At 35.1% G+C, this 18,327-nt stretch overlaps 1 protein-coding gene across 5 annotated transcripts in view; it reads left to right on the top strand.

Moving 5' to 3' along the window:
- Positions 1-18,327, top strand: part of LOC5574683 (hepatocyte nuclear factor 4-gamma) — a 57,154-nt gene that overhangs the window by 36,569 nt on the left and 2,258 nt on the right. For all 5 annotated transcript variants that reach the window (XM_021844373.1, XM_021844374.1, XM_021844370.1 and 2 more), the window contains 3 exons: positions 847-1,084; positions 1,151-1,245; positions 3,942-4,481. In XM_021844373.1, the coding sequence (XP_021700065.1) occupies positions 847-1,084; positions 1,151-1,245; positions 3,942-4,481 (873 nt within the window). The remainder of the gene's footprint in view (positions 1-846; positions 1,085-1,150; positions 1,246-3,941; positions 4,482-18,327) is intronic.

Here is an 18,327-nt window from a genome sequence, read left to right as displayed (position 1 = left end):
AAAGCTTATTCAAAAAGCTATCTAAGAAAAATAAAATGAAATAAAAATTCGTACTTTAGGTCGAAAAAATGGGGGGAATGCACTGAAAAAAATATATTTGATTTTATATATAAACTTTACACATCCCATACTTTTTTGTCCCAAGTTGTCCCAGGCTAAAATTTATTTCCAAGGATACTTTGAGATGTTAACTAAAGGATAGTGAAGAATTTAGCTGCACAAATTTGCACTTTTTTATTTTATGGCTTTTTGAATTTTTTTCAATATTTTTAACCATTTCCTAATAAAAACAGACAAAAAACAATTCAGAGAATAAATGAACATCGCTAAATCATTCATATAATCATTTCTATGTAAGTTCTAACATTCATAATGGTTTGCACAACGTTAATCGCATAAATGGCTTATATGCATCATTAGTAACAAAACTTATTATTTCGCTATAGGCCCTATTCAAAAGTTAGTCTCGAAAACTTGTTTTTGAAAATAAAACATCAAATTTGTAGCACAAAACTCATTAATACGACATGAGATGGAAAAAATATTTTTGGCCGCCAGTCTGTATGGAAACCGCCCATAGTGCAGCGACATTCTTCTTCTATGGTTTATTACTTCTATTGTCTAAAAGCATATTTTGTACAGCTTGAAAGCTACTTCAACATCAAATTATGGTCATGAAAGTTGACTCTGTTTCTGGTTTGCGTGTACAATATGAAAAAGCTCTTTAGATTTTCTTATAAAAATCCAGTATTTCAGTACAATACAGTATACTTTTAAGTGCGATTTAGTAGTAGTGTTTTATGCCGTATTTAATTTAACCGCAAGTATTTTTTTTATTTTTTTCAGATCATGACGCAAACGACTCCTTATCCCCTACCCATACAAGTGAATCCAGATTCACCCCGGAGCAGTCCGTGGATAGTAATAAGAACTATACTTTAGACAATTGCCAAAGTAGTGCAAATAACCTGTGTACCATATGTAGCGATAGGGCCACAGGCAAACATTATGGTGCTGCGTCTTGTGATGGCTGTAAAGGTTTCTTTCGGCGCAGCGTGCGAAAAAACCATTCATACACATGCAGGTAATTATATGGAAGTTTAATTCGGATGTTGCTTCGGATAGATTGTTCTTCTTCTTTTGCTTTTAGATTTTCCCGCCAATGTGTTGTGGATAAAGACAAACGTAATCAGTGTAGATATTGTAGGTTAAGGAAGTGCTTCAAAGCTGGTATGAAAAAGGAAGGTAAGTGAAAATTTAATAACATGTTCAATATTTTTACATCCCGATATTCAAAACCTCGACAAGTCGGCATGGTTAGTACAATTGTAAAAGTTGGTTTCCATTAACTTTATGAGTTTTTTCAACAACTTAAAACGGCTTCAAACGGTTTCAAATGGCTAAAAATGGCTTAAACGGCTGAAAACGGCTTAATACGGTTAAAAAATGCTTCAAACGGCTTAAAATGGCTAAAACGACTTAAAACTGCTTAAATTGGCTAAATACGGCTTATAACGGCTAAAAACGTTTTAAAACGGCTAAAGACGGCCTAAAATGGCTTAAAACGGCTTAAAAAGGCTTCAAACGGCTTAAAATGGCTAAAAATGGCCTAAAACGGCTTAAAACGGTTAAAAAATGCATCAAACGGCTTAAAATGGCTAAAACGACCTAAAACTGCTTAAATTGGCTAAAAACGTTTTAAAACGGCTAAAGACGGCTTAAAATGGCTTAAAACGGCTTAAAATTGCTTCAAACGGCTTAAAACAGCTAACAACGGCTTGAAACGGCTTAAAATGGCTAAAAACGGCTTAAAATGGCTAAAAACGGCTTAAAATAGCTAAAACAGATTAAGAAGGCTTAAAATGGCTTGAAACTGCTAAAAACGGCTAAAACAGCTTAAAATGGATTAAAATGGCTTATACGACTTAAATGGCTTCAAACGGCTAAAAACGGCTCGAATTGCAAAAATAAAAGGCTTAAAATGGCAAAAAACGGCTTTAAACGGCTTTAAACGGCTTAAAGCGGATTAAAACGGTTTAAAACAGCTATTAACGACTTAAAATGGCTTAAAACGGCTTAAAACAGCTAAAAACGGCTGAAAATGGCTATATACGGCTTAAAATGGCTTAAACGGCTTAAAAAGGCTTAACGGCTGAAAACGGCTTAATACGGCTGAAAACGACTGAAAACGGCTTAAAACAACTAAAAAGGCTTAAAATGGCTAGAAACGGATTAAAATGGCTAGAAACGGCTTGAAACGGCCTAAAATGGCTTAAAACTACTTGAAACGGCTACAAACGGCATAAAATGAGTAGAGACGACTTAAAATGGCTGAAAACGATCTGATTTATGTTCATGTTCTATTTCTTGATCTCGATGATCGCTTCAGTAAGGGATGGTACACACATTATGTCACGCAAAATTTCACCTTATTTGACCCCCTCCCCCCTTTGTTACATTTTTTTGTATGAGTCGTCCGAAATTTTTGTAAGGCTTGTCACACTTAACTTGACCCCCTCCCCCCCTTGGAGAGTGACGTAATTTGTGCATGACCCCTAACAGTATGTGAAGGGTCAACTGTATATATGTGCGACAAAATGCAGTTCCGTTTCCCCAGTCCCGTTTTAAGACTCATTTTTGGTCGTTTTCAAGTCTCATTTTGTTCGCATAACATTTGTGCAAAATTTCAGCTCGATCGGAGCGCCAGTCGTTTAATTTTTATAATGTGCAAATTTTTCTATTATAGTTATTCCTTTAGGTGATAATTATCGTCACATAACCGAAAAAGTAATCATCACATATACTTTGTAATTCTCGAGTTTAGTCTCATAAGGGCATGTCTGCAGTGATCGATTTCTCAACATTCTCTTAAGTTAAATACTTGTCCGGGTGACTGTTTTTAACTACTATGTCTCTCGTAATACTGCACCGAAAAAGTTATGAAAATCTATTAAATATAGTGTATCGAACGAAAAAGAAAATCAACGAAGAGAAATTGATCTTTGTAGATACGCCTGTGCCTGTATGATACTAAACGCGAAAATTATATGGACAAATTGAAGTGAAATTTGCAAAAAAGTCACATGTTTTCTCGGTGAGAATCGAATTCACGACTCCATGTTCGCTAGATAGGGCGAACGCCACGCCACAAGAGGATGCCACGCCATGGAAGCAGAAGTTTAGCTGAATTCGACTTCAACTCAATAATGGCGTGATCCTCTTTTGCAAAGCGAGTATTTCTAGAATGATAAATACCCAAATGTTTTCTTCTGTAGATAAATTGCACAATAAGCCGAACATTGAAATAGCGCTTACGTCACCCCGTTAAATTACGGCAGCAATGGACGCTGTGTAATACGCCATCAAAAGAAAAAGTTGTATTGAATCATGAATCTCGTTTTAAAGTGATATTAAGTTAATTTTATATATTTCTAAACATTTCCAACATTTTCAGCTTAAATAGGTTGAAGTAGTCGCTCGAGGCTTAGATATTTTAAGCTTATATCTCTAATAAGTGGTTTCTTCACCACCGCTGAGGCCTTAAACCTGGTTTAATCGTATGGGTAAACAAGCTTTACGGCTTAAGCGAAGGTAAAGAAATCGACCCTAATTCATTTTTTTAAGTACTGTTTATGGGGCCCAGATAGCCGTAGCGGTAAACGCGCAGCTATTCAGCAAGACCAAGCTGAGGGTCGTGGGTTCGAATCCCACCGGTCGAGGATCTTTTCGGGTTTGAAGTTTTCTCGACTTCCCAGGGCATAGAGTATCTTCGTACCTGCCACACGATATACGAATGCAAAAATGGTCAATTGGCATAGTAAGCTCTCAGTTAATAACTGCTGAGAAGCAGGCTCTGTCCCAGTTGGGACGTAGCGCCAGAAAGAAGAAGAAGAAGAAGTTTATGCTAAATGTATTTTAATGAATTTATTTTATTGTTGCAGCTGTTCAAAATGAAAGGGACCGAATCAGCTGTAGACGTCCCAGCATGGAGGATATTGATACGTCAAATGGATTGTCGGTGAAATTTTTACTTCTTGCTGAAAACCGTAGTCGTCATTTTGGTGCTGCGCTTGACGATGCATATGATGGTGATGGCGATTTATCGAATAAGCGATTTGCAAGCATTAACGATGTTTGTGATTCTATGAAGCAACAGTTATTAATCTTGGTTGAATGGGCCAAATCAATTCCCGCATTCGCCGAGTTACAGCTAGACGATCAAGTTGCCCTACTGAGAGCCCACGCAGGAGAACATCTGCTGCTAGGATTATCGAGACGATCAATGCACCTGGAAGAAATGCTATTGCTTGGGAACAATTGCATTATAACAAAGCAGAGTCCGGATTCAAAGATGGCACCGAATCTCGACATATCTAGAATAGGGGCAAGAATCATAGATGAACTCGTTAGTGCCATAAAAGATATAAAACTTGACGACTCAGAGCTGGCTTGTATCAAAGCTTTAGTGTTCTTCGACCCAAGTAAGTATTCAGTTCTTAATTTTGGATTAGAATGTGTTAATAAGACAAGTTGCTTTAATTGTGCGAATATTTTTTTTCTCGTATGATGCCATGGAAAAAGTTGTTCGTAATTGAATTCTGCATTATTCTATTAGGAAGTTGGATGTGTAGTCCTTATATAAGCCTATTTTTTATAGCACTGTTTTGTTTGAAGTTGCATTGATTCAGAAAACGTGTAAAATGTTGTTTATAGAAGTTTTTCTGAAGACACTATTGATGTTACTCATCATTTGAGTTTTGCTTAAATATAAAAGTTTATACTTAGGGTTGACCCAGTAGAAGCATTAACCTAAGAATGCTAATGTCGCTGCTGTTCGTGTGACTAACATCTAAGTCCAGTTGTTAATTACACCTATCGTTTGTCTGGTGAGTTGCACGCTTACTGTCAATGATGATGTCACGCTACACGATAAGTGTTCATCTGCAACAACCAGACAGCTCACCAATCCACCGCGAGGTGGATCGTGCTGAGTTGTTGAGTTGAAGGAGAGCGAAAGAAGGAAGGCACAAAAGTCTGTTTGACAGCTCTGCAGAAAGCGCGTGCGCACGGACAGAGCGCGTGCGCACGGAAAGAGCGCCAGTTCGGCTCGATTTGCAATGATCGGTTATTATTATTATTTTTTCGCTATTGGATATTCTATGGTTTGGTTGATCGATGTTAAAGTTTGTTTTAAAAGCAGCTCCACTTATTTTGAAACATATTGCCGTGTACAATAGTAGACAACACAACTAATTTAATTAAAATAATTTGAAATTATAATTAGTACATATACAAAAGGGGAAGAACGTTTAGGCTGGTTGTGCATTACGATAAAAACTCTTAACATAAGCAATGCTTGTTGTTGGTTCTTGTGGAAGGATCAACATGTTCGGCTTAACGAATCTTATTTTAAATATCGAATAACACCACATGCAATTGAACAAAAAGGATGTGATTGCAATAGACTTTTGATATTTTCAATTCTGAACCTACGCAAAAAAAAAATATTGGGAATCAAAATTCTCCTGAGAGGGATGATGTGGGGGAGGCTCATTCTAATTAATATTGTCGTTCAATTATGGGGATAAATTAAAATTGTTATTGTTCTATACATACTTATTTATTATAATTACCTGTAAATATTGATACAGCACAATTCAAGTATTTAAATATCAAATAGCAAACATAGATATGGTCGGTGTTCAGACAGACTAAACCAAGTGTTTTTTTTTCAATCGAGTAAGAAAAATGTACCCCAAACATGTGAAACATCAAAATATTATACATTACTGTAATAATGGAACTTATCTATTTGATGATACATTTGTATCAAAATAACATGGAAGATTTAAAATTGATGGAGTTCTTTACGTATCCTTAGAGCTCCAAAATTCATCTAGTCTGGTCTGTCTAAACACCGACCATATGATTCTCAAAAACTCATGAGAATGGTATTTTACTCTTTGAACTGTTATTTAATTTGGATGTGTTTGAAAGATTTATAAATTTAATTCATTATTGATGTTACGAGCTATGTCTGTAGTTAAACTTAATGCTACACAAGAAATATATTTGAATCAAAGTATTTTTATATATAAATCATATGAAAAAAAATGTTCCAGAAAGTACTCTAGAATTCTTTGGGAGCGTCTCCCGGGATTCTTCCTTAAATCATTCATGAATCCTTCAAATCCTCTCTGGGATTGTTCTGCTGAAAATCTTGAGATTATTTCTGAATTTTCTTCCAGATATCGCTTTGGGATTCATCCAAAAAAAACGTTACCATTCCGGTATTACTTCTGAGATTCTTTCGGATATCCCATTGCGATTCTTCTGGACATCTTTTTGGATTTTTTTGCAGAACTCTGTATGTGATTTTGCGTGTATCTCCTTAAGGATTACTTTTGAAATCCAGGAAATTAAATTCTTTGAAATTCTTGAAAATTGTTTTCGAAATACTATGGAAGATTTTACCATAAATCCTGATGCAATCCATATGGATATTTAAAGAGGATTTTATCAAAAAATGTACGACTCTACTAGAAATTCTTCGAGAATTCCTCCGAAAATAACTCTAGATTTTTATCCGGAAATACTTCTGGTATTCTTATGAGAATGCCTCTGGTATTCTTCCAAAAATGACTTGAGATGCTTTCGGAAATCTTTCTGAAATTCTTCAAGAAATTCCACTGAGATTTTTACGCCAATATCTTTGATATACTCCTGGGACTCTTACAAAAATCCTGTTGGAGTTTTTTTTTCGGATATCTTTCTATTCTAAATTTTTCAATAAATTTTGCTGGGATTGTGCTGTAAAACCTGCTAAGATTCATCCAAAAATACGACTGTCATTCTTCCGGATATCATTCAAGAATTACACCGGAAGTTTTCGTGAGATTCAACCGTAAATCGTTCTGGTATTTTTCAGAAATTCCATTGAGATTCTTAAAAATATCCTTCTGAAAAATTTTCTGAGAATTGTTTTGGGATTATAGAAGGATTTCCAGAAGAATTCCAAGGCGATTCACAGAAACATCACTTCTGTATGAAGGATTATCGTTAATATCTGAAATAATCCCATGAGAATTCAAAATCCAAATTACAGTGATATTCAAAAGAATCCCAGAAGTTATTTCGCCAGAATCCCTGAAAGATTTAAAGGATATTCACAGACATCCAGAAGATTTCATGAATATTTTCCAGAATAATTCCGATGTCCAGATGAACTGCAGAAAGATTCACGGAATAATTTCAAACGGGATTTTCGGAATCATTTGAAAGTAACTTTTAGAAGATCCTCAGAAAAAGAAATCAGTAATCAAAGTAATCGAAAAAATCTCATTATTTCAAGCAATGCTCGTTGGTTCATGTCGAAGGATCAACATGTTCGGCTTAACGAATCTTATTTTAAATATTGAATGACACCACATACAATTAAACTAGTATGTGATTGCAATTCTGAATCACCGCAAAAAAAAATATTTAGAATCACAATCCTTCTGAGAGGGATGATGTGGTTCTAATTAAAATTGTCGTTCAATTATGGCGATAAATTAAAATTGTTATTGTTCCATAAATACTTGTTTATTATAATTACTTGTAAATATTGATACAGCATATAAAAAGACATTGGTCCAGAAATTACTCCAGAATTCTATGGAATTTCCCTCCTGAGATTCTTCCTTAAATCACTTATGAATCCTTCAAAACCTCTCTGGGATTGTTCTGGAAAACTAAAGATTATTTCTGATTTTTCTCTAAGTTTTTCTGGAAATCACAGAATACTTACAGATATCGCTTTTGAACTCATCTAAAAAACATCTTTAGCATTCCGGTACTATATCTGAGATTCTTTCGGATATCCTTTGTGATTCTTCTGGACATCTTATTGGAATATATTTGAAGATTGTTGATATTTTTCGGTGATTACTACACACTGAAACACGATTATAACGTTTCGGCTTACTGATTTTCAGCCATCATCAGATTTGTTCAAATCGATCGTTCACCACCAGCGTGGTTTTATTACTAATAATAAAACCACACTGGTGGTGAACGATCGATTTGAACAAATCTGATGATGGCTGAAAATCAGTAAGCCGAAACGTTATAATCGTGTTTCAGTGTGTAGTAATCACCGAAAAATATCAACAATCTTCAAATATAACAATCGACGGTGACTTAAACCCTATAGAAGAATCTTATTGGAATATTTGCATAAATCTGTATGTGAGTTTGCGTTTATCTCCTTAAGGATTACTTTTGAAATCCTGGAAATCAAATTCGAATCGAAATTCTCGAAGATTCTTTCGGAAATTCAATGGAAGATTCTAACAAAAATCCTGATGCAATTCTTCTGGATATTTTTAGAGGATTTTGCTAAAAAATGTACTACGACTCTACTACAAATTCGTCGAGAATTCCTCCGAAAATAACTCTGGCCTTTTTCCGGAAATACTTCTGGGATTATTATGAGAATGCCTCTGGTATTCTTCCGGAAATCACCTAAGATGCTTTCGGAATCCCTTTAGAATACTTTCGAGGATGCTTCCGAAAATGTTTCTGAAATTATTCTAGAAATGCCACTGAGATTTTTACGTCCATATTCTTGAAATTGGGACTCTTCCAAAAATCCTGTAGGAAATCTTCCAGATATCTTTCTAGCATTCTTTCGGGAAGCCTTCTGGGATTCTTTCGAAAATCTTTCTGAGGATCCTTCAAATCCTTCTGTTAAGGATTCTTGCAGAAATTCTTCCCGAATTACCTCTAGACTCTGGGAGTTTCCTGAATTTTTCAAGAAAACTGTTATTATTTCGACTATCTCTCTAGGATTCTTTCGGAAATTATTCTACAATACGCCCAGATTTCTTTCTGTTATCCTGCTGGAGGACTTCAAAACATCTTTCAAAGATTCTTCCAGAAATATTACTGGAATTTTTCAAGAAATTCTGCTGGGATTCTTCCGTAAAACCTGCCGAAATTCATCCGGAAATACGACTGGAATTCTGCTTGAATGATAAGCATTCAAGAATTCCACCGGAAGTTTTTGTGGGATTCAACCGTAAATTGTCCTGGTATTTTGTTTAAATACATTGAGATTCTTAGGGAAAAATATACAGGATTCTTAAAAATATCCTTCTGAAAATTCTTCTGGAAATTGCTTTGGAATTAAAGGAGGATTTCCGGAAGAATCCCAGGTCGATTTACAGAAGAACCACAGAGAAATCACTAAAATATTATCAGGGAGATTTCTAAAAGAATTATTTTAAGGATTCTCGTAAATTCCTGAAACAATCTCAGGAGAATTTCGAATGGATTTTGAATGTTTTTTTACAGTGATATCCAAAAGAATCCCAGAAGTTATTTCGCAAGAACCCCTGAAGATTCAATGAAAGGTCACAGACATCCAGACGATTTCATGAATACTTTCCAGAATAATTACGATGTCCAGAAGAGCTCCAGAAAGATTTACGGAATAATTTCAAATGGAATTTCCAGAACCATTTAAAAGTCACTTTCAAAAGATGCTCAGAAAAAGAAAACAGTAATCAAAGAATCTCATAGGTATTTTTTTAAAGTCCCAGTGACTGTCCGGTAGTTTTTTTGGAGGATTTCCATTTGAAGTCAAGAGGGATTTTCAGAAAATTCTGCCAAGGATTCTTTTTCAAGGAAAATCAATGATGAATCACGAAAAAAAATCAAAAACACTTCCTTATGAATTTCCAGAAGAATCACAGAGTTTTTTTTTCTCAAAAAATCTTAGAAAAAAATTCTAAAGAATCACGAAGGAATTTTCGGAATAATTCTGGATATACAAAATTATCTCAGGCAGAAACAATAAAATCAATAGCAATAAATCTGTAAGAATATAAGAAGGATTTCTGTAAGAATATAAGGAGGATTTACAAACAATTACAGAGGAATTTTCGGATGATTTCCATAAATAGAGATTTAAAAAAATCCCCGTCATCTGGAAGATTCTTAGCAGGATTTTCGGAAGTATTCCACAGGGATTTCTGGGAGAATTCCATTGGGATTTACAAAAGAATTCCAGAGGAATTTCCGAAAGAATCCCAAGAATTTGCACGGAAGAAAGTGAAGTGAAATAATAGATTTTTTTGATTATAGTCTCAGGCGTCTTTCCGAGAGTATTCTAGAATAATAGGTATAATCTAAGACATTTTTCGGAAAGAATCTCAAAGGGATTTTGAAGAACTTTCAAAGAGTTTCACGGAAGAAATACTGAAGAATTACGAGGAAAATATCAGAATTTAAATAATAATTTCGATTGGATTTCCAGAAGAAATCCTGAGAAATTTTGTGAGAATCCCCGAACCCAGATTTTTAAAATAGATTCCATTACACTGGAAAGCAATCATTAAATCATTTTCGGCAGAATTCCAGAATTTTACGGCAGAATTCCAGAATTTTACAGCAGAATCCTGAAAGGATTTCCATAATAACCCAAGATGGGTTTCTGGGATAGTCCAATAGGAAGTCCCAAGGAGGTTATTGGAAAAATCAGAGCGATCAAAGAAATAACTACATATAATAATTTCAGAAGGGTTTCTGAAAGAATCTCAGTGAATTTTCAAGATGTCCTCTAGCAACACAACTAATATATACTAATATTTACAACTCAATACTTAATTATAAATTGCGTTAAGGTGATTATAGAACAAAGCCACACCTCAAATTTTCAAAAGCACAAGACTTGAAAACCAAACAGCTCTCACCGTTGAAAATTTATCCCATTAGTCACCACCAGCAAGCAAGCAGATTGATTGGTTTTCAACGCAAACTGTTGTCAGATTCTCCAGTCTTGTGCCCTTGTTTGGCTTCGTTTTATAATCACCTTAAGCTGAGTGTACGTCATCCAGTTTGGGGGCGGATTGACGGTATCGAAGTGAATTAAAAACAATTATAGGAGAACGTGTGGAAAATACATATGAACTGCGCAGAATACATCAGACCGATTTAGCATTGCTGCGCACTTCTAAAAGCATTTTATTTTTATTAAAATGTTTGATAATAGTAGAACGACAATGATCATCAGTTGATTTTCCACTACTGTTTTTTTTAAATCACAATTGTTATTTCTTTCCGTGCACGCGCTCGGGAAATGAATCTGGCCATGGTGCAACAACCGCGCTACATTCGATGAATGCTATGCGACAAAAATTGTCGGCGCTATCCGTCAAATTCGCTCACCAAAGCTATTTTGGTGACTTTAACATCACAGCTCTAGTTTGCTGCGATGTGACAGCATGAGTACCGGGCCTCAAAGTGTTAAAGGCCAAAACAAAACATTCTCTGTTGCGTGGGATCGATCAATTAATGAAAAATAACAATTAAAGGTAATAATTAGTTAAATCAATTTTGTGAGAACAGCGCCACTAGCGTTCTACTACTAATATTTCTAATGTTGACCCTAAGAAAAGTGTGGTGTGGTCTTTAGAGAAGTAGTACATATATCAGGTTTCGAAATACCACTTCTCATCCAAAAGAAAGTTTTGTGCTATCACCTGATGGGATAAGAAAATATGCAACATAGTGGTCGAGGCAAAGGGGTGTAAAAGACAAATAACTACTTTTCAGAAAGACGTCTCAATTTTTTTTTATTTGTCTATGAATCAATCTTTTACTCCACATAAATTAGATATATGGGAGCCATAAAAAAGAAGCAAATCATCAACAAATTATGATATTTTTCCTATTTGACCTAAAAATAGTCCGAAATACTGTTGCAAAGCTTGAAAACAGTACATTTTTAGTATATTCATCTCAAAACTGACAAACATGTTTCTAACGAACCTTTGCATTTAAGCCCCTCATTTATACCAGTATCGGTCGAACAACAATTGCGAAAATAAGCTATGCTTACACACTCAAACACGATCTGCTAGTTCGGTAATTTTTATACCGGATACGAATAAGAAATTACCGAACTTTCAGCTTTTTGATTGAAAACATCTGAGGTTCAGTAATAATTTTTACTTTTTAATGAACTACGGTAGCTGTCAGACCCAAATTTGCAACTTTACCGAACAGGTCGAAAGGTCAGTAAAAACAGTTTCCGACTATTCAGTAGTTGATGTTTTTTACAGACCTGTCGTCAAAATCAAATCAAAACAAACTGCGGGAATGTGTCAAATGAGAATCTCCTGATGCTGTAGATTGTAGAATCATTCAGCGCCAGGAGACACGTCGTTTCCTGCACCTATTTTGCGCTTTCTCGTGGCAAGTAGTCGAAATTTAGTGACAAACTCAACTATTTTAAGCAACCAAAAAGGCTCAGCACGATTTTATTTATTTATTGTCGTCAATCATGTTTGTAGACCGTTACAGAGAGTTTCTTATGCGCTAGTTACACTTCTACATTCAATTACCTAATTTTTCTTCTTAAGATAATGTGCGGAAGTATTGTTTTAGCTTCGCTTTGGACCAAGTTAAGTCGATTGTAATTGTAATGTTTATTATAAGTAGTCATCATTTGGTTCATTGGCCCAAATTTTGCATAATTAGTACGGTGATAGTTGATTGCAAATAGCTCTCGATGGCGTAAACGTCTGGATGGTACATAAAAGTTTAATTTAGATAATAATTCTGGTGAATCAACTTTATGGTGTATCGTTTATAAATGAAATCATTGCATATTCACGACGCTGTCTTAGTGTTTGAATATTAATCAACATACATCTAGCTTTGTAAGATGGTGATGGAAATTCTGTCCAACCTAATTTGCGAAGAGCATATAATAAAAATTGTTTTTGCACCGACTCTATCCTTTCATCATGTACTGTTGAAAAAGGTGACCAAATTATGCTGCAATATTCAAGTATTGATCTAACATAGGCAATGAACAATGTTTTTATTGTGTATGGATCATTGAAGTTATAAGCGAAGCGTTTAATGAAGCCTAACATATTATTAGCTTTATTTATCATGGTGTTATAGTGATCAATGAAAGTAAGTTTTGAGTCTAAAATTATGCCTAAGTCTCTGATTCTATTACATTTTTCAACATTTTGATTGCCTAAAGTTATTGTTACATTAGGAATGTCTCTTTTCCTGTTAAAAGATATCAGGTTACATTTTTTTACATTCAGTTGTAGTAGGCTTTTCTGACACCACGTGTGGAAGATTTGTACTTCGTGTTTAAAAGTAGGGGAAGGGGTGGTAAAATGAACACCTTAAGGAAATCATCTTGTTTCTGATAGAAAAACGAGAAATTTGTAAAGTTCTATCGCACAACATCCAAAATAGGGTTGTAATCTATAGCAGCGACATGGATTCAGACTAAAATAGATACATTTTTACATATTTTCATCGCTATCAAAAAGCGATGCAAATGTTCATTTTACCTGCACTATGTGGGTAAAATGAACAGCGGTTGGTGGTAAAACGAACACCATGCAAAAAACGTGAGCAAAACAAATATTTCTGAAAATTTCCATTGCCCCACCGAAAATACATCCATCAATGATTGTAACCCATTCAAAGAGAATTCTAAAGGTATCAGATTTGACATCATATCATAACGATACTCACATCACTGAAAAACCTCAAGTCTTCCGAGCTAAAAGTTACGTCAGTTCTAATTTTCAAACGTGGTTTTCTAAAATCTTAGTTTTCGTTGATATTTTCACTTCAATTGACCTACGTATCAACTCGAACACTCAGATTTATGCTCTAAATAGTCTGTGCGTGATAAAAAATCATCGAAATTAGTTTTTTTTTCTCGGTAAAAGGCGGTTCATTTTACCACCCCTGTTCATTTTACCACCACTTCCCCTATGTATGTCCTGTGCAGTTTTTATTTCCAAATAAAGTTTCATATCGTCAGCATAGATTAATACTTTTATTTTGTCAAGAATAAAGGGCAAATCGTTCACAAACAGTATAAACAAAAGCGGACCTAAATGAGAGCCTTGTGGAACCCCTGAAGTGGCATGTATTGGAGTTGACTTTTTTCCTTTGAATTTCACTATTAGCTCGCGAGTGGTTAAATATGATTCAATCCATTTCAGCAATTTGGCTTCAATACCAATTTTTTGCAGTTTAAATATAAGCATGGGTATATCAACACGGTCAAATGCTTTACTAAAATATGTGTATAAAGCTTCTACATGACTTCCATTTTCCATAGCACTCAATGAATAGTTTACAAATTCGAGCAAATTAGTGGCTGTCGATCGCCCTTTAAAAAAGCCGTGCTGCGCTGTAGTTATTCTGTTTTTGATTTGGATGAATACTTTTTCATTTATGATGGCCTCAAAGAGCTTCGGGATGCACGAAATAAGGGCAATGTCACAATAGTTAATAATATCAGATTTTTTGCCAGATTTGAAAATGGGAACAAGGTATGAGCTTTTCCACATCTTTGGAAATACTCCAGACTCCAGTGACATATTAAAGAGACAAAATAAGGGAGTAGTTAATTCAATTGCTAAAGTCTTCATGAAGATTGGTGGAACTCCATCCGGTCCATTTCCTTTGGTTGCATCCAAGTTTTTCAAACCATTCAATATTTCATGCACATTTATATTACTGATACCAACATCGTTAGGAAATTCAGGATGGAAATCGAAATATTCATAATCACGATCAGCTTCAGAGTATGTTGTGTATACTTCTTGAAAAAAAAATTGAAAATAAGTTTCATGTATCTTGTGAGGTATGGCCAACCTTTTCATTAAAATACATTGTAAAAGGAAAGTTATTGGATTTTAGTTTAGATTTAACATAGTTGAAGAAATTCTTTGGACAGTTTTTGATTTCTTGCTCAGTTTTGGAGTTGTAGCTTTCATATGCCAATCGCATTGCTGAGTTGAGCTGTATGCTCATATTCAAATATACTTGTAAATTCTCTTGACTTTTATGCTTTTTGTAAATTTAATGTAGTTTCTGTTTACGATTCTTCAAATTTATTATTTATTTATTGAAGCAAACAGGATGTTTTGAAAAACCATTACACCTTCTTTTAATGATTGGTACTTCTTCTAATATTATATTGAACAAACAGTTGTAGAAAACTTCTGTTGAATTATTTACATCATCTTTGCTTCTATTTGATTTTATTTTGATTTTTTTAGCAGATTTTAACTGCTAACGTTGGTAAATTCGGTTGGTTTCCATACAAAAGGATAATTCATCTCATCATTGAGTTTGCCTCTTGTATGCAAACCAAATAATATTGATTTTGTCACACATTTTTCGATTACTTCCATTGAAATATGAACGTACTGCAGATGTTTATTCAAGAAAAATGCTTAGTAAGGGACATTTCCATGTTGGTTTTTATTTGTATTGATTTTTGAAGAAAAAGAAAAACAGAATCCAGAGGAGCAAAGCGTGAAGCATGGGAAACTGAAAAGCCAGTAAAAACGCCTTACAATTTTACTGACTAAGTCATTACTGACTCCATCAATCAAAACTTATTTTGATTTACTGAGTTTATTCGGTAATCGCACAAATTACCGAAAAATCCGTAGTTCCAAAACCCAGTAAAAATTTACTGGGGTCGGTAATCTGAATTGGCTGTGTAAGCTTTTGTCCTCAAGTTTTACCAAAGGTTCGTTGTCATTGACTAAAGGCCTCATAAGCCTTTATCTGATCAGTCGCATTGTTCTAAGAGTCAAACAAACGCAAATGTCTAACTCCCCAGTTGTTTAATGGGCAACATCATTCCTCGGATACATACCTGAAAACCACTTTGAATCACGTCGAACAGGGTGCTTATGCACATGCCAACTACTGCTCAAGCTTCAATTTATACATATAAACGGATTGGCCACCGGACATCGGAGATGTTTCGGAGTTTTCGAGGTCATGCCCAAATGGCATTTTTTTTTGTCGCTTGAATTTTTGTGCGGAGTTGCATAGATCTTTACAATTTTCCTAAAAACTAGAACTAATAAGAAGTTGAATACCGGCGGACACATTGAGATTCGTTGATAATCTTTATAAATATGAAAATTTCCGTAAAACAAATTTCAGAATATATGGTCAGTCATGTTTCTAATCATGTGTATACAGTAGTTTCTCGATTTTATCACTGCTCTTTTAATATCACTTCATTATATCACTCTCGATTTTAGCACGGTTTTCTGTTCGATTTAATCACGCCACAAAAATTGTATGAAGTTCATACATTTTACATTGAAAAATAACCCTAAACAATTAACATATATCCATTTGACCCTCCTCCTACGTGCTTTTCATTTTATCTGATCAATTTCTGCAACATACATCTCAAAATTTGACGGAAATTATACTGCCGTGAATCGCAAGTCAGTCCCATCTGTAAAAAGTAGGCTTTGAGAAAATGGAGTGTGAAGTTTCCAAACTCGTTTTATATACGAATATTCAAAAAAAATCCAGAGGATTGGAACATGTTCAAAACTTAATGAAACTTTCACCATATGCTTTTCACTACGATATCTTTCTGAGAAAAATATAAAAATAATCAAAAAACTGTTCATTTTTGTGTTACATGGTGCGGAAATCTGTAGTGGTACTGATTTGCGGTTACTTTTCATGATGGGTCAATTTGACTTGCTGTTTTTTTCCTACTTTTTCCGAACAAATCTTATTATCTCATTAGGGCAGCTGAAAGAACATTGAAAGATATGTTGAAAACTGAACTCTACTCAATTTTGACGAAAATGCAGATGGGACTGACTTGCGATTCACGGCAGTATACAGCAGAAAAATACATTTTCATTTAATCACGCTTCGGTATATCACGCCAAACAAAATTGGATCCGTGATATAATCGAGAAATTACTGTATTATCAGGAGCTATATCCAAGTGAGCATCAAACTTCAAGATGATGCTTCCTGCAGCATATTCAGAACTATTAGACGCACTGACCACTATAGTAGATTCTAGGTGGGAGAAGTGGCCAATTAGGACCATATTCGGAACCATATCAATATGGACATCAAACTTCAAGATTCTTGAAGGTGATAATTCCGGAAGCATTTCCAGAACCAACTGCCATGGTCACTCTATAGTTGGTTCCAGGTGCCCCAGGGGATGTGGCCAATTGAAAACAGGATCGGAAAAACATCAATATGTGTATCAAATTTTCATAGATTTTAGAAGGTGATGCTTCCGAAAGCACTTCCAGAACCACGGGCTGCCATTACCACTGTATAGTAGGTTCGAGGTACCCCGATGGAACTGGTCATTTTCACACATGTAGGAAATCATGTCAATATGGATAACGGACTTAATTATTTTTAAAATTCATGCTTCCGGAAGCAGTTTCAGTTCCATGTGCCTTGGAGGTTGTGGGGCATTTGCAGAATCATAAGATGTATCATAAGATATCCACTCTATAGTAGATTCTAGAGAAGTGGCCAATTCGGAACATGACCATAACTTCTGGGGCACTTGGAACCTGCTATACAGTGGTCTGGCAGCCGGTGGTTTTGGAAATGCTCCCGGGAGCATCACCTTCGAAAATCTTGAAGTTTGATAGCTATATTGAAATGGTTCCGGACATGTTCCTAATTGGCCACATTCCCCAGGGTAGGTTATCTAATGGTTCTGAATGTGCTGCTGGAAGCATCATTTTAAAGTTTGACATCGCACAAAAATATAAGCGAGAGAAAAAAAAATGGACATGACCTCGGAAAATTCGGTGTCCGGTGGCCAATATGCAAGACCAAACAAGTTACTGAAACTGTTTGCCGTCGATTGTTTCGGGATGTATTTAAATTTATCCATTTTTCATAAAGTTATAAGCATTTTGCCTATCCTCTGTCATCATCGTGTGCATGAGATGGTAAACCGCTCTTTTCGAGTTACCTACTCCAAGAGCGTATCAGATCTACTAAGAGATTCCACAAAAGTACTGATATTACACAAATTCTGTGAAATTACATTCAAGCACAGACAAATAGTCGTAACAGCTAAAATATCAGCATTCAAAACATAGCCACGCGAATAGGTCTATGCATGCTATAAATCAGTGATTCCCAAAGTGGGCAAATTCGCCCCCCTGTGGGCGATTTTCAGGCTCAAGGGGGCGAAAATTTGTAAAATAGAATTTGGGGGGCGAAAAATTCAGAAAGGGGGCGAAAAGGCTAACAAGGGAGCATTTGAAAATAGTTACTCATATTTTTTTAGGACACACATCTGAAGGTTAATCAATTCCAAACTTAACTAATTCCAGGAATATTTTATCTTGGATCGATATATCTTCAATCAGGGTCATTTTAAAATTATGATCGACTACACTTTATGATCGTCAAACACATGTATTCAGGTTTTTTAATATGATGTGAGTTTTAAGAATGATCGGTATTGGAGATTTT

Source organism: Aedes aegypti, chromosome 2 (genome assembly GCF_002204515.2).
Source record: "Aedes aegypti strain LVP_AGWG chromosome 2, AaegL5.0 Primary Assembly, whole genome shotgun sequence".
NCBI classification, from domain to species: domain Eukaryota; kingdom Metazoa; phylum Arthropoda; class Insecta; order Diptera; family Culicidae; genus Aedes; species Aedes aegypti.
This window is presented reverse-complemented; position numbering and strand designations above follow the sequence as displayed.